This window comes from Scyliorhinus canicula, chromosome 1 (assembly GCF_902713615.1).
Source record: "Scyliorhinus canicula chromosome 1, sScyCan1.1, whole genome shotgun sequence".
In the NCBI taxonomy this organism is placed as follows: Eukaryota; Metazoa; Chordata; class Chondrichthyes; order Carcharhiniformes; family Scyliorhinidae; genus Scyliorhinus; species Scyliorhinus canicula.
Genome location: NC_052146.1, coordinates 226,841,248 through 226,863,944, shown reverse-complemented (window position 1 = coordinate 226,863,944; position 22,697 = coordinate 226,841,248). Strand labels below are relative to the sequence as shown.

The 22,697-nt window shown below is 49.2% G+C and overlaps 1 protein-coding gene across 7 annotated transcripts in view; it reads left to right on the top strand.

Moving 5' to 3' along the window:
• si:zfos-1056e6.1 (uncharacterized protein LOC107988029 homolog) overlaps window positions 1–22,697 on the top strand; it is a 102,840-nt gene that overhangs the window by 70,020 nt on the left and 10,123 nt on the right. For 4 of the 7 annotated variants that reach the window (XM_038808560.1, XM_038808579.1, XM_038808551.1 and 1 more), the window contains 2 exons: window positions 3,652–3,714; window positions 13,866–13,916. In XM_038808560.1, the coding sequence (XP_038664488.1) occupies window positions 3,652–3,714; window positions 13,866–13,916 (114 nt within the window). Of the gene's footprint in view, window positions 1–3,651; window positions 3,838–13,865; window positions 13,917–22,697 lie in introns of all 7 variants that reach the window. The other 3 variants (XM_038808596.1, XM_038808570.1, XR_005462013.1) reach the window with 2 other exon arrangements.

Here is a 22,697-nt window from a genome sequence, read left to right as displayed (position 1 = left end):
CAGAACGATAGGAGAAGGCCAGCAGCAGCAGCAAACCGGGGTGGGGGTTTCATTGTTTTGTACTGAAGGGATGTGCATAGTTGTTCTGTGCTAATGACGGGCGCTATTTGTTTCTTCTTTTGTGTATATACGGAGGGAGAGGGGTTCTGTCCTTTCTGTTGAAGGGACGGGCGGTTGTTTTGTGCGAATGACGGGTGTTCATTTATCTCTTCCTTTGTGTATGCACTGGGGGGGGGGGGGGGGGGTTGTTCTTTCTGTTCTTTGTCATTTTTTTCTTTTTGTTGTTGATATTTTGTGAAAATTTGAATAAAAATTATTTTTAAAAAAAAGAAGTAGGGTGCTCTTCCAAATGGCCTGTTCTTCCAAATGGGCCAAATGGTCTCCTTCTGCACTAAAAATTGTATGATTCTATGATATGGCTCCTGAGGTCTGCCCACAGTGGTTAGTAGGTAGGTGGCAATGGTGATGTCCTGGGTGTATGATGGGGGCATAGAGGTGGCATGGGGTGTGAGAGTCATGAAGGTGGAATGACGTGGGGTGAGTGCCACAAGGCCTAACAGCCTTTTATCCAACTGGGCCGAAGTTTCGGAGAACTGAAGTCTTCTAACCAGCCCACCTTGGCACTTGCCACTTCAGTGACCGCTTCCAAACAGCCTCTGGGGGCAGCAGTCCCAACCCGATCTTGCCCCTGCCTTCCCGGGACAACAATGGTGGGTGGGCTCCCCTTTAAAAGAGACAGCCTTTGCAAACCAAGGTATTTCCCAATTCGAGTTGTCCATCTCCATGGTGAAAGTCTGGCTCTCGGGGTTAGCACCCTGAAATAATTCAAGGTGACAGGATAAGTTGAGCTGGCTGTTCAAAAATCAGATGCAGCCTTGACTTTATAAATAGTCATGGGGCGGAATTCTCCGCTCCCGGGAAAAATCGGGATAGCCGTCGTGAACTCGGCCGAGTTTCACGACGGCCTCGGAGGCCGCTCCTTGCCCCCTATTCTCCCCTCCCGGTGGGGCTAGGAGCGGCTCTCCGTAAATCTCAGCCACAGGGACGTCTATCCGAGAATGACGCGGCCGGCGTGCCTCATGACGTCAGCCGTGCATGCGCAGGTTGGCTGGCTCCAACCCGCGCATGCGCGGCTGACGTCATGACGCTGACGGCACGATCCCTTGCATGCGTGGTGGCCGACTTTCCCCTCAGCCGCCCTGCAAGACGTGGTGGCTTGATCTTGCGGGGCGGTGGAGGGGAAATAGTGCGTCCGATTTGGATGCCGGCCCGACGATCGGTGGGCACCGATCGCCGGCCTGCCCCCTCCCGAGCACAGTCGTGGTGCTCTTTCCTTTCTAGGCCACCTACAAGCCCCAAACGGGCTTCTCACTTCTAGTTCCACCTACAGGCAGCGACCAGGTGTGTTTGCCGCCGTCGTGAAATGGCCACGAACGGCAGGCCGCTCGGCCCATCCGGGTCGGAGAATCGCCGTTCGCCGTCAAAAACGGCGAGCAGCAATTCTTCCAAGCCGAGGGGGGGGGGGGGGGGGGGGGTGAGAATCGTGAGGGGGGGCGTGAATTTCGACGGCGGGCCCTCCCGCGATTCTCCCACGCCGCGTGGGGAGCGGAGAATCGCGCCCATGGCGTATGGATGGTTTTCCAAAAGTCTCTGATCGAAAATTTCTCTTGAAATCCTTCTTCAGCTACAGAGTTGGACATCTGTGCTCGACTGTTGGCTCTGAGGAATTTCTGCTCCTGTTGATAAATTTTGCATTGGTAAAAGATACGTCTTTTGGAGGTTGTGGAATCACAATACTCAGCATGCATTACTGCATTTTGACAAACAAAAATAACACTAAAAATGATGTGTCATGCACAAATCACTGAGGGTTAACAGCAAATGGAGAGAAACCATAGGTAAAGCTAACAAGAAATTGAGCTGCATTAATACAGAATTGAGTGCACACTATTCTGCAATGATAAAGATCATTGGTTGGAATGGACCTTGAGCCCTGTGCCCAGTTTTGGTCCCCTCACATGATATATGTGCCTTGGAAAAGGTTCAGACGAACGCTAAAAGAATGAAGCTAGTTTAAAGAACCGTACTTTCACACATGCAACTTAAAGAGCTCGGTCGATCGAGCAGCGTAGGCTCCAAGTGATCTGCTATTGGTTTATAAAATAATAATGAAAGACTTGCATACTGTACCTATTGGTAGATTATTTCAGTTTGACCGATCAGGATGAACCAGGGAAAGAAGATCAAATTACACAAGCGTGGGAATGGGCTGGACATTATGCGGCTTTTCTTTCCCAGAGCACAGTGTGCAAGAGTGGTGGCTCTCTGCATGCCTTCAAGAGGGAGATGGTTGGACTGGTTCTTGACTGCATCAGGGATTGCATTGCAGTGATGGTGTGAAGGTTTAACAGGTAACGTTTGCTCTCCTGGACTGGTTTCAATCATCTGAGGAATTCCAAGAGGAATTTTCAAGATTTCTTTCCGTCTATTGGACTTGGGTTTTTCTTGTTATTTTCCCATCTCCCTTGGGATTATGTGATTGCAAGTGTGTGGGGGTTGGGGGTAGGTGGATGGGGAGTGATGGTGGATTCACCGAGTTTAGTCATGATTCTCTTGCTATCATGAGTGTGGGTCAGGGCTTTATGGACCAGCTGGTCTTTTCTTGCTTGTCATTTTTGTATCAGGCAGAAGTCATGAAAAGACAATACAGAAATATTGTTTGCAGCATTTTATACAATTTAAGCCATTACCATGAAAATTCAGAGATTTCCGTCCTAGAGGTGAGTTTTTTTTGTGTTTTTTAGAGTTGTTGGAGTTTGTGTCTGAGAGGGATATTTATCAGATGTTTTGCTGTTGAACTCAGTTATTGGGCAGAATTTGACTGACCTCTGCTGGTGGATTGAATAGTAGGGGGCCACATCGGGATGGTTCCCTGATGGTCTTCTGCTGGCGGGGAAGCTTCCCAGAGGCTGCCTGTTAAAATGACGTTGGCAGCCAATTTGCATAAATGGAGACCCATTGAAGGCCATTTAGTGGGACTACTGGCATTTTGCTGAAGGCGGAGCAGCTCCTGAACCAGTGGGGACTGTGTCACAAATCTCTTTTTTTATACCCATCTGAGAAGGCAGGCACGCCTCACCCAGAAGATGATAGCTCTGTCAATGCAGCACACCCTCAGTACTGCTCTGCAATGCCAACCTAGATTTTGTGCTCAAGAGTCTGGACATCCCCAGCCTCCTGATTCAAGTGAGAGCCTCAACCGTTGTGATAGATATCAACAAACCATCTCATTGCTCAAAGACCTATTAGTAATGTCACTTAAAGTAATTTACATCATGTGAAGTACTTTGAGATTTTTTGAGAAATATTATGAGATTGCACATAAGTGTGATTATTCTTTGAATTAAGCCAAAGATACATGTACAAACGGTTTTGCAATGATTGAATATTTTCATAGATAATTAAAATGATTCGAACATGTAATAACGTTGACTTAATTGTTACACAATATGCACAACATCAACAGTGTTTATATAAATCTGTGCATTGACAAGCGTAAGGGTATCCTGGAAGTAATTGTTATTGTTCAGTTCCCATCAGTATTCAAGTGCCAGTAATTACATTGGTGTCCTTTTGGTGATTTGTTTTCAGATTGAGAGAATAGAGGAACTGGCACCTGAAGTAAAAATGAGACGGCAAGACAAACTAAATGAGGTAGACATTCTCTGCAATCAACTAGTGAACTTGACTAATGGGATTAATATAACCTCTGTCCACTGAATAAAGGAGTTGACTCATTTACTTCTTTCATTTCCATGAAACAAAGAACAAGAGTAGGTGAGTCAGTCCCTCGTGCTGGACCTGTCATTTAGGCAGATCATGCTGACCTGGAACTCAACTCCATTTACTTACCATTGTTCCACACCTATATCCTTAACTAAAAATACCTCAATCTTCAAAATTCCAATTGACTCAGCAACCACGACCGATTTCTGGAGTTTTTGGAACTTTCACATGAAATCCCGACTGGGATTTTCCAGTTGGCCTTCATGTTCCTGCAGGTGTTGGGAGTCAGTTAATGGTTCTGTGGCATTGGTCTAGGTTGGAGGGGGGTTGTGGCTAACACTCCAGGCAGGACTGGAGATCCTCCCCCTGCCCACCTAGGTGGAGGAGCAGCTACAGGGTATCTCATAAAGCACCACGCCACCCTCCTCCACTATTCCACCTTCCCCACAGTGGTGGCTGGTTGCAAAAGCTATTTTTTAAATGTAGAGAGGTCACACTCTCTCTATCTTTCTTTCACTTACCCTCCATTGCCACTTGCTGCTTTTTTGAAGGTGGAAGGCCTCTAGCTTGTTCTGTAGCTTTGTGAGCCTCATTAATTAGAGGGCAGGCCTATCTCCAGGCCAATTAGAGATTAAGAGGGCGCTTATGTGAAAATCAGAATGAGTAACTGTTTCTCCCCCTGGGGGGGGGGGGGGGGGGGGGGGTGAAGTTCGGGACCACGGAATAGTCCTGACCTCTGGAGTGAAAATCTTGCCCAAAGTTTTATTTCTCATTCTGATGAGGGGTGTTCCCCTGGCTTTGGTATTAGGGCCACTGATCTTTGTGGTAGATGTTAATGATCTAGGCTTAGATATAGTATGCATGATTTCAAAGTTTGAAGATGATACAAAGTTGGAAAATATATGAAACAATGAGCAGAACAGCAGTGTTATCTTTAGCAGGATGTAAAATGACTGGTGAATTGAGGTTCAAGACAGATGAAATTTAATGCAAAGATGAATTTTGGAGTGAAGAATAATCTGTGGAGGAGTTTGGATTTAAAAAAATGATCGAACAATATTCTAACATTCAAAGCTTAATTTAGAAATTACTTTTTACCATTTCAATCTGACATGAAGATCCTAGTCGGCCATAGTAGGTTACCCAGTTTTGTTGGAAGATGGCCATTTTAGACAACGTTTCTTGGCTCTTCTTCAAAACTGAACAATGAATAAGGTTATTTGGTGAACTGCACAATGCTAGACGTTAACACAGCGTAATTATATAAAGAAGTAGCAAGAAAACAATGGGTGGAATTTGACAGCCCTGTCGTGGCTGGAGTGAGGCTGTTAAATATGGCGAACCATTCAAATATCCATTGACTTTGGTGGAACTGTAAAATCTTGTCCGCATAAAATTCCACCCAGTAACATTGGAATGTGTGAAATCAGCTCTCAAGGAGTTAAATACATTCAACATAGCCAAGAGGGGTCAAGCAATTTGACTCTAAACTAAAATCCCTGTTAAGTTAAACACGTGACCAATATCGTGGACTACCTGTGCAAAAATTTACAACTGCAACTTGAGTACTTCATGAAGCATGGCATATCTTTATGCAGCCCTTGGAATAGTTTGCATGGCCTTTTTGATCCAGCATGTGTTGCAGAAAAGCCTGTAGCAATTGTTCACTGCTTAATGTTCACTGATAATCACAAAGGCCTTTGATGCAGTTATCAAAGAAGGAAATAGCAAAGCCCATCTATTTGTCCTGTTAAGACCAGTAACATGGACACTGTAATTGCTGATGATACCACAAATATATTTCCATAACCATGTCCAAGTTCCCCTCCCAGTCACGCACCATCCTGACTTGGAGATGTATCACTGTTCATTCATTGTCACAGAGTGGACATTCTGGAACTCTCTACCTGACAGCAATGTGGGTGTACCTACCTCACACAGGCTGCAGGGGGTCCAGAAGGTAACTGCTGAATAGCAATGAGGGATAGGCAATAAATGTTAGCAAAGCCTACACCCCGTAAACAAACAACAGAAAGCTACATGCGTTCTTTGTTCTTCTTTGTGCTTTTTGCATTATTATATTGTATGTTGCATAATTGATTATACAGGGGATAGTTTGTGCTATTTTGAACCCTCATAGAAGAAGAGTCAGAGATAAATGAAGGGGACGATTTTCAGCCCATGTTAGCCATCAGTGAAAAAGGTGATGTGGATGCAAAATATGCCGTATTACGATCCTGGAACAGACCCCAACAGGGGCTAGGACACTGGACAAAACCCCAATATTTTATTTAATTTTGTAAAACTGTGAGGAAAAGGTACCTCACTTCAGGAATTATTTCACAAAGAAATAGGGATATGGTACATTAATGCAAACTTTATTACTAACACAGTATTAAATAGCTTTAACATCACATAACAAAATAGCTTACAATTGCCCCTTAAAGAATGCTAATCAATTTGGTCATACAATAACCCTTAACTCCTATCTTTATTACCACTCAAACAACAAAATCTTCTCAGCTTTCAATTCACTTTTAAATACAGGAGGAAGTCTTACAACACCAGGTGAAAGTCCAACAGATTTGTTTCGAATCACTAGCTTTCGGAGCGCAGATTCCACTTACTGTGCCCACCCCAGTCCAATGCCGACATCTCCACATCATGGCTTTTAAATACAGTTGGCAGACCCGGCATACTTGCTTAAGCCATATTCTTTGAGACTGTTTTAAGAGATAGACTTGAATCCAGTCAGAACAATGCAGGAAGTTTTCAGCAACAGACTTTATGGTTTGACTTCCAGGAACCCAACAGAAATGCCTGCTTTCCTGCAAAATGCCTGGTACTCTGGCTCCTCCCATTAGCTACATCATCTTATCAAGCTGAAACACAATGGGCTGGATTCTCCGTCGGAGGGATCCTCTGCTTCGCCGGCAGCGCACTCACGCCCGCAGATTTGCCAATGGCGTGGGGATACCCACAGTGGGAAACCCCATTGCCCGGCTGGCGGGACGGAGGATCTCGCTGTCGTTGGGGGTGCGCTGCAGCAGAAAACAGGTGCGACAGGATGGAGAACCCCACCCAATGAATCTAATTCATTACTCCACAGAGAACTTCCTTAATCCAAACAAAAATCCATTAGTCCAAGCTTTTATGAGACTTTAATTGTACCTCTGGCTCCCAAAAACATAGCTGCCTTGCAAACCAAGATTCTTAAAAATGATATTGTTATGCACTTAATGCCAACAGTGGCTAAGATACTGGACCAGAACTGCAATGTTTTTGATGACTGTACGGAAAGATCCATTCACTCCAGGAGAGATTGCATGAGAAATAGGGCTTGATTATTTTTACAAACAAAATGTTATTGGAACAAAAGAAAAACAGTATTTAAACTTTTAAACTTCAAACCTAACAAGAACAGCTGACAGGTATAATTTAATCCTAAAACATTATTTCCCATTAAACAGCACTTTTGTAAAATGAACTTACAGCTCTCAACTCCACTTACAGAGGCAGGCAAAAGTGATACTTGCATTTACAGAACATATTCTTGCTGTTAGTGAACTTCCTTCAGAAAGCCTGTATCTGTGGCAGCTTTTCATGATCTCACCCAATCGTGTTCCAAATACATTTGCTGCCCACCTGTTCGAACAGGATTATTTTATCTCTCTAAGCTCTGCCCAGCCCCTCAAAGATGGTTCTGAGACGTACAGCATTATCAAAAGTTTAACTTTCATGACTCGCCTGAGAACCGGCAGTTCTTAGAGTTTGTTACGCTGATCGGCGACCATTTCGACCCGAAACCGCCTCTTATCATTCAATATTTCCGTTTCCATACGGCTTCTCAATGCCAGGACGAACTTATAAAGGAATTCCTGAGCCCGTTGCGCAAACTCACCAGATTTTGTGAGTTCGGAGATTATCAGAGATGCTCTGAGATCGGTTGGTTTGCGGAATCAGAGATGAGGCGACCCAAGAACGTTTATTGAGTGAGACTGACTTGGATCAAAAAAAAGCAACTACGATCACGTTGTCCAGGAGCTCCGAATGACGGCCGACCTGAACGTCGGATGCCCGGCAAGGTGTGGCGCCTTCCTCCCTGGTGGAAATTTCAGACTCCTCATGCTGAGGGCACACTCTAGGGGACCAGGACCGATGGCACCAATTACCTGCCAATGGACGCTATGCACCACGTTTCCTGACGTGGAATGAGAGCACAGATGCCAGAGGGAGGCAGCGGGACAGATGCCAACAGGGCACTTCGCCCACTGACTATCGCTGCACCGACGACCGCCCCAGAATGCGGACACATTTCATAGATGAACCGGAGGTAGCCTACCACCTTTACTGCACGCCATCGCCACGGGTGGCGCATATCTGGGTCGCAGTCCAGATCAACGGTTTCCCAATTACGATAGAACTTGTCACAGTCTCTGTGATCAGCTGCGACATGTAAAATAAGATTCGCTTTGGGACATGCGCCTCATGTGTTGAAGGTTACCAATGCCCGGCTAGTGACGTATACAGGGGAACCGTTGGAGATCGCGGCCACCTCAGATGTACCTGGGAATACGGATCCCAGTGGGTGAAACTACCATTAGTGGTGGTGAAAGGCTCTGGCCCAAGTTTGCTGGGGTGCGACTGGCTGAAATGCCTTCGTCTGGACTGGCAGCAAGTATGCCCAATGCACCCCGATGGACCAGACGCGGTGTTGGCTCGTTTTCCGTGCACATTCTGGGAGCACTTCCACAGAATATCAGTGGATCCGGAGCCCCAAGCGCACTAATTTCGGGCCCGACCCATTCCTTACGCTTTGAGTCTGAAGGTAGAGGCCGAACTGGTTGGCTTGGAAAGCTGGGAATCATCCGCCCGGTGCAATTTGCGGATTGGGCCGCACCAGTTGTACCGGTTTTGAAGCTCGACGGGTCCGTCCGTCTTTGTGGGGATTACAAAATGCCGGTCAACCGGGCTACCCGGTGCTGAAGATCGAAGATGTCTATGCGAGGCTCAGTGGCGGACAGACTTTTACCAAGCTCGGTGCAGACTCGTTGGGCCAAATGGCCTCCTTCAGCACTGTATGTTCTATGTAAAGCTCGACATGAGCCATGCATATTTCTAGTTAGTTTTGGATCCATCCTCCTGAAAGCACAAAGAACATAGAACATAGAACACACAGAAGGAGGCCATTTGGCTCATCGAGTCTGCACCGACCCACTAAGCCCTCACTTCCACCCTATCCCCGTAACCCAATAACTCCTCCTAACCCTTTTGGACACTCAGGGCAATTTAGCATGGCCAATCCACCTAACCTGCACATCTTTGGACTGTGGGAGGAAACCGGAGCACCCGGAGGAAACCCACGCAGACACGGGGAGAACGTGCAGACTCTGCACAGACAGTGACTGAGCGTGGAATCGAACCTGGGACCCTGGCGCTGTGAAGCCACAGTGCTACCCACTTGTGTTACCGTGCTGCAAATGGGGTTGTACAAATATACCAGGCTGCCATTCGGGATCTCATCGGCATGTGCCATATTCCAGAGAGTGATGGAAAATATCCTCTGAGGGTTGTGACAAGCGGCATTTACCTGGACGATGTGCTAATCACCAGTCCCTCTGACCAAGACCATCTAAAAAACCTGGAGGATGGGCTGTGCCGGTTTGAGACAGCTGGGATCTGCTGCGGCGCGGAAAGTGTGTATTCCATGCAACTGAAGTGGTCTATTTGGGCTACAGAGTTGACAGGCACGGACTACACCTGGTAGACGGAGCTCCATTCATTTATGGGCCTGGTCAACTATTACGGGAATTTCATCCCGAATGTGGCGGCGGTTTTGGTCCAGCTGCACTTGTTAAAGAAGGCCAGTGGTGGATTTGGGACCCGCGGCAGCAGGGGGCGTTTGACAAAGTAAATGGCGACTGTTGTCTTCCCACCTGCTGATACACTTCGACCCGGTGAAGCCCTTGTTGCCCATGTGATCCCTACGGGATTGGGCCATTTTGGCACAGAGGATGGATGATGGTACCCAGCGGCCCATTGCATTCGCGTTACACATGTTGGCGGCGGAAGTATGAAATTATGCCCAAATAGAAAATGAAGGTTTGGCATTGGTGTTTGGAGCTCGACGATACCATCAATACATCTATGGCCATGCATTCATAGCCAATACCAACCATAAACCGCTTTTGGGGTTATTGAAAGAGGACAAGGCAATTCCTCCGGTGACGTCCGCCCGCATTCAGCGTTGGGCTGGCATACGAGTATGTTTTGGAGCATAACGCAGGAATGAAGATTCCCCACGCTGACGCTTTTAATTGCCTCCCACTGCCCATTGCAGCGGCATCGGACGAGGTTGTTGTGACCATGCATTTTATGAACTCGCCGCCGGTAACAGCGGCCTAAGTAAAAACTTGGACACAGATGGACCCACTGCTGCCCAAGGTCTGCCACACCATGCTGTACAGGGTTCAGCACCATTTCCTCCAGGAGGTCCTGAGGTGGCAAAACTCAACATAGTGGACGGCATCCTCTTGTGGGGTGCACGGGTGGTCTACCCGAATGCCGTCAGGGGACCATTTTGCAGAACCTCCACAGCGGGCACCCAGGTGTCTCCAAAATGAAGATGTTGGCCTGGAGCTACGTGCGGTGGCCTGGCATCGACATGGCGCTCGGGAACTTGGCAAAACAGTGTACCCATTACCAGGACCACCAGAACATCCCACCGGCAGCTTCACTTCACCTATGGGAATGGCCGGGCCAGCCATGGTCCTGCCTCCATGTGGAGTTTGTGGGCCCCTTCCAGGGAGCAATGTGCTTACTGATAGCAGAAGCACGCACTAAATGGTTGGATGTACACAGAATGATGTTGACCACGTTGCGTGCCACCATCGAATGACTCCCGCAGACCTTTGGCTCCCAGACGTCTTAGTGTTGGACAACGGCACCACCTTCACTTGTTCAGAATTTGTGGATTTTATGCAGCAAAATGGAGGGTGGCATGTCCACGAATGGGTTGGCAGAACGTGCCGTCCAGACTTTCAAACTGAGGATGAGGAAATAGACCCCATGCTCGCCAAAAACCTGCCTTGCCCACTTTTATTCCATTATAGGACTACGCCACACGCAACTACCGGGGTGACACCAGCGGAGCTCTTGATGCGTTGTCACTTGCGCATGCGGTTAAGCCTCGTTTCACTAGACATCGGGGATAAGGTCTATGACCAGCAGAAATGGACCGGAGCGCAGCAAGCCAGGCCCGTGAGAGAATTCACTGCTGGCGGCTCCAATTACGACCAGAACTGACGGGGCATTATGGATTCCGGGAACAGTTCTAAAACACACCCGGCTGTTCTCGTATATGGTGTTGGTGAAGGACTCAAATCGAGACATGGACCATCTCTGGAGCCGGGTGGAACAAGTACCTGAGGACTGACCACGGATTACGAGACCGGTGGTATCCCTCCCTCTGGAGCAGTTGCCAGTGGTACCCAGTGAGGTGGTTGTGCCCGGTAAACTCAGAAATATGAGAGCTCGACCAGTCCGACCAGAAGTCCGACATGGTGTTTTTGCCGATGGACATTGATGCAGGCCAAGGGGCGACCGACGCGCAACAGGCTGTAGAACCTACCAGGCGATCAACTAGGAATGTCACTTCCTGGCCTGTTATACCCCTCCGGGTCCACAACGCCAGGTGCCAGATATTCAGATAATCAGCCTGCAAAGAATTTCCCCGTTTCATCAACATGGACAATGTTTCAGACTTGGGAGGGACGGGGGGATGGTGGTGTTATAACCCAACAGGAAGTCCAGGGATCTGCAACATCAGAGTCCCTGTGGCCTCACCTGAATACAATCTGTCCATATGAGGCTTTACAAGTTCTTTCCTCAAAGGGTTCTCAGCTTGGGGCATGACTCTGGCAAGGCTGTGCCTGTTCACACTGGTTATGTTTGAGTTTATCCTGCAATGAGTCACATCAGGAAAGTGTTGACTGGAGTCCAGCCAGGTCAGATTCTGATGAAGGCTGGCATGCTTGGGAGGTGAATAGGAATCGGGATGGGAGGAACAGGTTATCTACTGGGGGGACCATGGGGAGTGGTGGGGGTGGGGGCCATGACAAGTGCTGGAATACATATGGTGGCTGGGGGAGCGCTCACTGTGGAGTTGTGATGGGTGTGTGAAGAGGTGGAACGGGAGACATGAGGAGACAGGCTGCATGAAGAAGTCACTAATCCTCTTATGGAGCAAGCTTTTACTTCCATCACGGCCACTGCTTCCCAGCCAGGGTTGGTGACCTTGCTTGATGAATGCCTGCGAGATCGCGGGTAGAGGATCTGTACCGGCCTGTACCTGTTTCTGTACCGGCCACTCAGGGTCACTCAGGGCTTTTCACAATAACTTCATTGAAGCCGACTTGTGACAATAAGCGATTATCATTCTTATTAGGATGTCACACCTCTGTTCCACACCATCCAGAGGTTTGGTGAGGGCTCCCTCCGTGAATCGTGGTGTTGTCTTCCTGGCAGCCATCCCCTGTCTGGACTTGGAACAAGTGCTGGGGAGGCTTTTAAAAGGAAATGAAATGAAAAATGAAATGAAATGAAAATCGCTTATTGTCACAAGTAGGCTTCAATGAAGTTACTGTGAAAAGCCCCTAGTCGCCACGTGTCCGGGGAGGCTGGTACAGGAATCGAACCGTGCTGCTGGCCTGCTTTAAAAGCCAGTGATTTCGCTGAGTGAGCTACACCAGCACTGATTGCAGAGATTAAGTTTTCCTGTGGGAAAATAATTATCAGAGAGGGTGAATGAATATGCAGCCAGTTTTCCTGCTGTCAGCATTCTCTCTGGTTTTCTTGCTGGGACCGACATACTTTTACATACTTTTGTAACATGACTTTTATTCAATAATAACCATTCTCATTCTCAAGCTGATCTATATTGTGTCATTCGTGTTCTGGATCACCCTTGCATTTGGAGTTAGTACCCAACTTATGTAAAGTAAAAGTCATGTAAAAGTGTGCAATAACTATCTACGACCTCCATGTTGGATCAAAAAGCCAGTACAAAACTGAATCTTAGAATAAAACTAAGAACATGGTCAGCGATAGAAAGCTAAATACCGTGAATTGTCAGTCAAAATGGACCCTCAAACCAGAACATCAGAAAGGACAAAGTTGGATGCAACCACCATGTTATTCTGTGTGGAACCAAAGCAACTTTATGTTAAAAGCAAAGCTTTGCTTTTAATTATATTAGCCTTAATTACAGCTGACTTGGCAGTATTTGTTGTTCACTCGAATGTCGGAAATGGGAAGCATGCATTCTCCAATACAAATATTCCTCAACTTGATAAGAAAAGTCATTGCAGGAAAAGTCTAATATTAGATCAGGTACAAAATGATACAGCTGATGTTTAAACAAAATCATTGAGGTATTGAAAATAAATGGTTTATCAATGTTCAACAAAGATGGCCATGTGTAAGGAACTGAATTTGCACTGCCCAATTGTTAATGATTCTACTATCTTTAATCCCCTGCAATGTCAACGTGCCCAGTCAAACTTATTGTTAGCTTAAAACCTCAACTGAGAGAAATTTAAAACATCAAAGGATTAATTGGCTTTACCAGCTTTGGATGGGCCCTGGAATGAAACGTCCTCCCTCCTGGGAGTTTTCAAACTAACAAAATAATCTCAGGGTAGAATATATCTGCAAGTATGTTGTAGCAGAAACAACTCTTTTTACGTTTACCCTTTCTCTCAAAAGGTAGCTAGTCTCTTCCACAGAGAGCAGTGGCAGCTGGGTCACTGAATGTATTGAAGGTGGAGTTAGACATATTTTTGGTGGACGAGGGAGTAGAGAGTTATGGGGAGCATTCTGCAAAGTTGAGTTGAACTGTAACCAGATCAGCCATGATTTTATGGGATGGCTGAGCAGGCGAGAGGAGCTGAATGCTCTACTCCTGCTTCCTAGGTCTTAAGTTCCTATGATCTCACAAATATGTATGAAATCTAGTTAATAATAAAATGCTGGAAGACCCTAAAACATTTATTTGTCCTGCTGTTTGCTTTTTCTTTTAGGAAATAGAACTGCTGAATCAGAAACTGCGATTTTTAAATCAAAGAATGGAAGTAAGTGATCACCCACAAGCTGCATGTTCAAGGCAGTTGAGACAGATAGACTTATTGGGGGAGAAATTGGCTAATCTCTAAAATGGACGTGGAGGTGATGGTAAATCATATCCCTTCAGTCTGTTGGAGGCAGTAAAATTAGAGCAACCTGCTGTTTTAGGTGATTGCTGCTTGCTGTTCATTGTTTATGTACATCAATAAGAGACCTAATATGATGAGTTGTCAGCACAACTTAAAGGAGAGGTGCATTGTGGCTGCAAGAAGTGGTGGGAGTTTCTTCAAAACTCAATCTAGGCTGTGATACTTTGAACGATGGCTGAACATACGAAAGAGCAAAAACTAAAACTTTCAAGTAACGAACTGAATGTCTTGATGGAAGACCTTGGTGGGAGTTTCCATTGACCAGATACTGAATAGGATCAGCCATATAAATACTGTGGCGACAAGAGCAGGTCAGAGGCTAGAAATCCTGTGGCGAGTAGCTGATCCTCTGGCTCTCCAAAGCCTGTCCATCATCTTCAAGGCACAAATCAGGGGCGAAATTCTCCGACCCCCAGCAGGGTCGGAGAATCGCCTGGGGCCGCCGAAAATCCCGCCCCCGCCGTGGCAGAGATTCTCCGCCACCCGGGAAGTGGCGGCGGCGGGAATCTCACCACTCCAATCGGCGAGGCCCCTGCGGTGATTCTCCGGCCCGGATGGGCCGAAGTCCCGCCGCTGGGAGGCCTCTCCCGCCGCCGAGGTTTGAACCACCTCTGGAACGTCGGGATCAGCGGCCTGAGCGGGTCCTGGGGGGGGGGGGCGGGGGGCGATCGAACCCCGGGGGGGTGCCCCCACAGTGGCCTGGCCCGCGATCGGGGCCCCCCGCTCAGACTCCGGGCCAGTGCCCTGGGTGCACTATTTTCCTCCGTGACCGCCACGGCCTCCGCCATGGCGGAAGCGGAAGAGAACCCCACATCGCGCATGCGCCGGCAGTGATGTCAGCAGCCAGCTGCCGCTGACGTTACTGCCGGCGCATGTGCCGACCGGCGAAAGCCTTTCGGCCAGCCCCGCTGCCGGGGGCGCCGATTTTTTGCGCCAGTTTTCTGGTGCCAACCGCTCTGGCGCGGGGCTGGCCCCCAAAGGTGGGGAGAATTCCCCACCTTTGGGGAGGCCCGACCCCTGAGTGGTTGGCGCCACTCCCCTACTCCGGGACCCTCCGTCACGCCGGGTAGGGGAGAATGCCGCCCCAGGAGTGTGATGGCATATACACCACTGACATGGATGAGCTCAGCTCCAACAACACTCAAGAAGCTTGCCATCATCCAGGACAAAGCAAACCGCTTCTACAAACATTCAAACCCTCCACCACCGATGAACATTGGCAGCCGTGTGTACTATCTACGAGATGCACTGCAGGAACACGCCACAGGATTTCTAGCCTCTGACCTGCTCTTGTCGTCACAGTATTTATATGGCTAATCCTATGAGATGCACTGCAGGAACTCACCAAGGCTATTCGCCACAACACATTCCAAACCCAGAACCGCTACTACCTGGAAGGACAAGGGCAGCGGGTACCTGAGAATACCACCACTTGGAACCCCTCTAAACCGCTCACCATCCTGACTTGGAAATATATTGCTATTCCTTCACTGTCACTGGGTGAAATCCTGGAACTCCCTCCTTAACAGCACTGTGGGTATTCCTACACCACATGGACTGCAGCATATTTCAATAAGGCAGTTTATGACACCTCAAGAGCAATTAGGGATGGGCAATAAATGCTGTCCGAGCCAGCAACACTCGTATCACGTGACCGAATAAAAAAAAGTGGCGAAAAGGAAAGATGCTCTGTACATGCAGGGGTCAGTAAACCCTTCAGACAGATGACGAGGGGCAGTTGGAACAAGTAGTTGCCAAGGTTGATGCCTAGTGTATGACACCAAGAGCCTGGAAGCAGTGTAAGAAGTTACTAATCCAACATGAGTTCTCAAGGTGAGTGAGTAAATCTTCAAACGGCATATTCTACTGACTGTTCCACTAGGCTCATACACTGCTCCATTCTTTACATCTCCATAAACCACCAATTTACAATCTCTATCAATCAGAACTTAATTGTAAAATTTGGATGCATTTCCTTCTCATATTACTTAACACTCTTGGAGTCACAAGTCATAACCCAAATATGGAGTGGACAATTGACACAATGTGGTGAACACCACTAATGGTATATTATATGGATTACGGCACTGCCCATATATTAGAGGTACAATGGTAAATCCCTGTCTGCTGGCTCCTCCCAGCAGGTGGCGTATAAATGTGTGTGCTCTCCTGCGCTGCAGCCATTCTGGTTCCCAATAAAGCCTCGATTGTTCCACCATTCTCGTCTTGCGGTAATTGACGGTACATCAATTTATTGAACAAGATTTTAAAAGAGGAATTTTAAAAGATGGATCTCCTCATCAAGCCTGATTGCTTGCAGCTGAGCCCTCAAGCAGCCAATGCCACGTCCACCTTCGATCACTGGCTGGGTGCTTCGAAGGCTACCTCAGAGCAGCCGCTGAAGAACCCTCGGACACAGAGAAGCTCCAAGTACTCTACTCACAAGTGAGCCCTGAAAATTTCCCCCTCATCCGTGATGAGCCCACCTACTCAAAAGCGATGGCGCTCCTAAAAGGATATTACGTTAAACCGGTGAATCAAGTGTACGCCAGGCACCTCCTGGCCACGAGACAGCAACTCCCCGGGGAGACTTAGGACGATTTCTTGCGGGCCCTGCAGATCTTAGGTAGGAACTGTGACTGCCAGGCAGTTTCGGCAGTCCAGCACACCGAACTTTTAACTGGAGACGCTTACGTCATGGGCATGAAGCATACATCCGCCAGCGGCTACTGGAAGGGGGTACGTTCGATCTTGCGGGGACGAGGCAACTCGCTAATTCATTAGAAGTGGCCTCCCGTAACATGCAGTCCTACGCCCCCGACCACGCGGCACCGTCGTGGGCATTGTGGGCCCCACCAGCTGCCGACTCCAGCTCACCGCAAGCCTGCGCGGCACGGCAGCCAGCCAACTCTGGGGGGCCCAAGTGCTAATTTTGCGGACAAAACAAACACCCCAGGCATCGCTGCCCGGCGCAGAGCGCGACCTGCAACGGGTGTGGGAAGAAAGGACACTTTGTTTCTGTTTGCCAGGCCTGGTCGGTCGCCGCCGTTTCCAGGCCCGGCAATTCTACACCCCCCACGTGCGACCCAGGGGGGCCGCCATTTTCCCCACCGCAAGCCACGTGCGGCCCGTGGGTGCCGCCATCTTTGATGCCGCCCGCCATGTGCGCCCCATGGGCGCTGCCATTTTCGGCACCATTTTGGAACCCACCATAGACCTCTGCTCGTCTGACTGTTCACCACTGACCACTACCTCCGCCACCGCTGACCAGCCTGGGACTTCCCAGCACCTTCCGCAGCTCGCCTCTATCATCCTGGATCAGTCTTGGCCCCACAGCCTCGCGACCGCCACGACGACGGTGAAGATCAATGGGCATGTGACGAATTGCCTCTTTGACTCCGGGAGCACAGAGAGTTCCATCCACCCCACTACGGTAAGGCGCTGCTCCCTCCTGGTACACTCCGTCACCCAGAAAATCTCCCTGGCCTCCGGATCCCATTCTGTTGAAATCCGGGGATACTGTGTCGCGACCCTCACCGGTCAGGGCGTAGAGTTCAGCAACTTCAGGCTCTACATCCTCCCCCACCTCTGCGCTGCCCTGTTGCTCAGCCTGGATTTTCCGTGCCACCTCCAAAGCCTGACTTTGAAATTTGACAGACCCCTACCCCCCCTCTTACCATCTGCGGCCTCACGACCCTTAAGGTCGATCTACCCTCCCTGTTTGTGAACCTCACTCCGGACTGCAAACCCGTCGCCACTAGGAGCAGATGGTGCCCAGGACAGGACCTTCATCAGGTCGGAGATCCAACGGCTTCTGCGGGAGGGGGTCATTGAGGCCAGTAACAGCCCCTGCTGAGCTCAAGTGGTGGTTCTGAAGACTGGGGAGAAGCACAGGATGGTCAGCGACTACAGTCAGACGATCAATCGGTACACGCAGCTCGACGCGTACCCCCTCCCGCGCATATCTGACATGGTTAATCAGATTACGCAGTATCAAGTCTTTTCTACAGTGGACTTGAAGTCCGCCTTCCACCAGCTCCCCATCCACGCGGAGAACCAGCAATACACTGCGTTCGAAGCAGATGGCCGCCTCTATCACTTCCTTAGGGTTCCCTTCGGCGTCACTAATGGGGTCTCGGTCTTCCAGCGAGAGATGGACCGAATGGTTGACCGGTACAGACGCGCGGGCCACCTTCCCGTACCTAGATAATGTCACCATCTGTGGCCACGATTAGCAGGGCCACGACGCAAACCTCCATAAATTCCTCCAGACCGCCAAGCTCCTGAACCTCACCGACAATAAGGTGAAGTGCGTGTTCCGCACCAACCGCTTAGCCATCCTTGCCTATGCCGTGGAAAATGGAGTCCTAGGGCCCGACCCCGACTGCATGCGCCCCCTCATGGAACTTCCCCTTCCCCACTGCCCCCAAACCCTGAAATGATGCTTGGGACTTTTCTCCTATTACGCCCAGTGGGTCCCTAATTATGCGGACATGGCCCACCCACTCATTCAGTACATAGTTCTTCCCCTTACGGCTGAGGCCCGCCAGGCCTTCAACCGCATCAAGGCGGACATTGGCAAGGCCATGATGCACGCGGCCGACGAGTCCCTCCCTTTTCAGGTGGAGAGCGACGCATCGGACGTAGCTCTGGCCACCACCCTCAACCAGGCGGGCAGGCCCGTGGCCTTCTTTTCCCGCACCCTCCATGTCTCCAAAATTCAGCACTCCTCTGTCGAAAAGGAGGCCCAAGCCATTGTGGAAGCTGTGCGACATTGGAGGCATTACCTGGCTAACAGGAGATTCACTCTCCTCACTGACCAACCGTGGGTTGCCTTTATGTTTAATAACACACAGCGGGGCAAGATCAAAAATGACAAGATCTTGAGGTGGAGGATCGAGCTCTCCATGTATAATTATGAGATCTTGTATCTCCCGGGGAAGCTCAACGAGCCTCCTGATGCCTATCCCGCGGTACATGTGCCAGCGTAGAAGTGGACTGACTCGGGCTCTCCACTATGACCTCTGCTACCCAGGGGTCACCCGGTTCTTCCATTTTGTCAAGGCCCGCAACCTGCCCTACTCTATGGAGGAGGTCAGGACCGTCACCAGAGACTGCCAGGTCTGCGCAGAGTGCAAGCTGCACTTCTGCCGCCCCTTTGAACGCCTCAGCGTGGACTTCAAAGGGCCTTTCCCCTCCACCGACCGCAACGCGTACTTCCTGAACATGATTGACGAGTACTCCCAGTGCCCTTTCGCCATCCCATGCCCTGATATGACTGTTGCCATGGTAATCAAAGTCCTGCACGGCATCTTCACTCTGTTCGGTTTCCCCACCTATATCCACAGCGATCCGGGATCCTCTTTCGTGAGCGATGAGCTGCGTCAGTTCCTGCTTAGCAAGGGCATCGCCTCGAGCAGGACGACCAGTTACAACCCCCGGGGAAACGGGCAGATGGAGAGGGAGAACAGGACAGTCTGGAAGGCCGTCCTACTGGCCCTGCGATCTAAAAATCTCCCGGTCTCCAACTGGCAGGAGGTTCTCCTCGACGCGCTCCACTCCATCCGATTGCTCCTCTGCACCGCAACTAACAAGACCCCTCATGAACTGTGTTTGCCTTCGTCAGGAAGTCCACCTCCGGGTCTCGCTCCCAAAATGGCTGACAGTTCCTGGACCCGTCCTCCTCCAGAAGCATGTGCTGAGCCATAAATCGGACCCCTTGGTCAAAAACGTCCACCTCCTACACGCAAACCCGCAGTATGCCTACGTGGCACACGCCGACGGGCGCCAAGACACAGTCTTCCTCCGGGACCTGGCACACGCTGGGTCCCCACCCACGACCACCAATATGACACCGCCCGCCCGCCGGTTGCCTCATTCACCCCTGCGCCACTCACCCCCCCCTGCGAACCTCACCGCAGCCCCCGCCCCAGGAGGATCCGTCCTCCCATTGGTTCCACCGATGGGTGACGAAGATAAGGACAACACACTTCCGGAGTCACAGGTGTAGCCACCTAAGATGGACACTGGGCTAACAAGGTGGAGAACTGCTAAGACTGCAGGGAAAAAGCAGTTTAGCCAAGACAAGCAGTCTGCAAAGACTGATTAGCATTTTGCACGCAGCAAAACTAGTTTCTGGCCAGGTGGAAGATCTCAACCAAAGGTGTTAATAGCAAAACGCTTTGCATATTAATGAGGCAATCCAGATCTGGGCACACACAATGGCAACATTTGGGTTTGAATAGATACTTTAAGTGGATGTCCAGACAGAGCGGCACCAAAGGTATCCACCACAAAAGACCATAGAGACCGCCCCCTCCATCGAGGAGAGACCCTCACATTGGGGGATTCGAAAGATATCGATTGGGAGCTGATCCAATCGATACCTGAAGGTAAAAGCCCGCCCCAAAAAGGCACGGACATTGGGGGCCCTATAAAAGATAGACCCCCACACATGGTCCGGTCTGTTTTTGTGCTCCGGCTTTGACTTCGACCCAGAACTTCGACTTGTATCCTGACTCCAGCCGTTGAGCACCAGCCGCCGAACCATAAGTGACAATACGACGCTCGCTACGCGAACCAGCCCCACTAGACCCCCAGCGACCAGCACACTCTCTGAAGGTTACAGACCAAGATCGAAACGAAGGCCTCGCTCCCTGACCTTGCCTGTTCCTGTTTAGTTAAGTATTCTGATCGCTTAGTTTAGTTGTAGCTTAGTCCCTTAGCGTGTGCATGCGTATTTATTATATTTGTAATAATAAATACTAATCGTTTGGAACTTACTAATCGGTGTATAGTTTTATTACTTTGAACCTGACCTTGGAATATTTGTGAGGTGTTTACACGACACCTGGCGACTCCCGAGCTGAAAATACACATATAGAGCCTAGCAGTGTTAAGCACACGGCCTTTAAACGGAGGCGTGTTAATACACTCCAATAAACGCGAATTACACTCAAGTAAAACGTGCAACACAGGTGACCAAGTCGGCGCCCACATCACCACCAGGACTGAGGTGATCACGGAGGAGGGTCAAGGCCCCCAACAGACTTAATTTGTAATGTTTCCACCACCCCCGCTGGACTTTTTTTTAACAGGGGGTGAATGTGGTGAACACCACTAGTGGTATATTATATGTATTACAGCACTACCCATATATTAGAGGTACGATTGTAAATCCCTGCCTGCTGGCTCCGCCCAGCCGGCGGCGTATAAAGTGGGTGCTCTCCTGCGCTGCAGCCATTCTCGTTCCAGCTACAGGAGGCACAACATCTCGTTCAATAAAGGCTCGATTGTTCCACCATTCTCGTCTCGTGGTAATTGATGGTACATCACACAATTATCTCTTCCTTGCAGGTAAAGATTGTTTATTGTATTTTAAGTAGTTGTTAATAGTATTCAGAGAGTTATTGATTGGGGGGGGTAAACTTGTGCTTGTACGTGAGGGATGGGGGAGAATGTTGATTTCTTGGAGGTGTACAATCAGCAATGTGTCTCTCTGTAAATAAAAGCTTGTAAGTGAGTAAGGACAGAACACCACTCTCGTTCCTTCACCACCTGGCTGTTAAAGGTTGAGAAAGATGGTGCAGAATAGGAAGCAGCAGGAAAGAATTGGTGGAATATTAGCATGCATGTGTTAAAGTCTGTAACCATATCATAGAATTGATAGTGCAGAAGGAGGCCATTCAGCCCATCGAGTCTGCACCGGTCCTTGGAAAATGTACCACACTTAAGCCCACGCCTCCACCCTATTCCTGTAACCCAGTAACCCCACCTAACCTTTTTTAGACACTAAGGGCAATTTATCATGGCCAATCCACCTAACCTGCACATCTTTAGACTGTGGGAGGAAACTGGGGCAGCACGATAGCACAAGTGGATAGCACTGTGGCTTCATAGCGCCAGGGTGCCCAGGTTCGATTACCCGCTGGGTCACTGTCTGTGCGGAGTCTGCACGTTCTCCCCGTGTATGCGTGGGATTCCTCCGGGTGCCCCGGTTTCCTCCCACAGTCCAAAGATGTGCAGGTTAGGTGAATTAGCCATGACAAATTGCCCTTAGTAATCAAAAAAGTTAGGAAGGTTTATTGGGTTACCGGGATAGGGTGGGAGTGAGGGCTTAAGTGGGTCGGTGCAGACTTGATGGCCGAATGGCCTCCTTCAGCACTGTATGTTCTGTGTAAATCTGGAGCACCCAGAGGAAACCCACTCCCACACATACTTTTAAATCTGGTGCCTGTAACACTCTTTTGAGAAGTCGAGGGTTAAAGATGTGTGACCTCCAACCAGCAGCTGGCGGTACAGATCCACCATGCAGTCTCGATACAGTGGTCATGTGACATGGCACTCAGATATAAGTCAGGGCAGATCAGGTGATCGGGAGAAGGTTGTAAGACGTACATGAGAACAGTCGTACATAGGGGTAGTTCCACGGGACTATAAAGGAACTCCATGATAACTTGCTCTGTATCTGATCGTTACTTTACCACATGTGCTTTAATAAAGAGCCTGGTTTGGACAAGTCATCAGCAGTTCTGTGGATTCCTTTCGAGACAATGAAGACCAACACAACATGGTACCAGAGTGCTGAAGATTTGAAGGTAACAACGGCAGTGACAAAGCTAAATTTTGGCGGAAGAACAG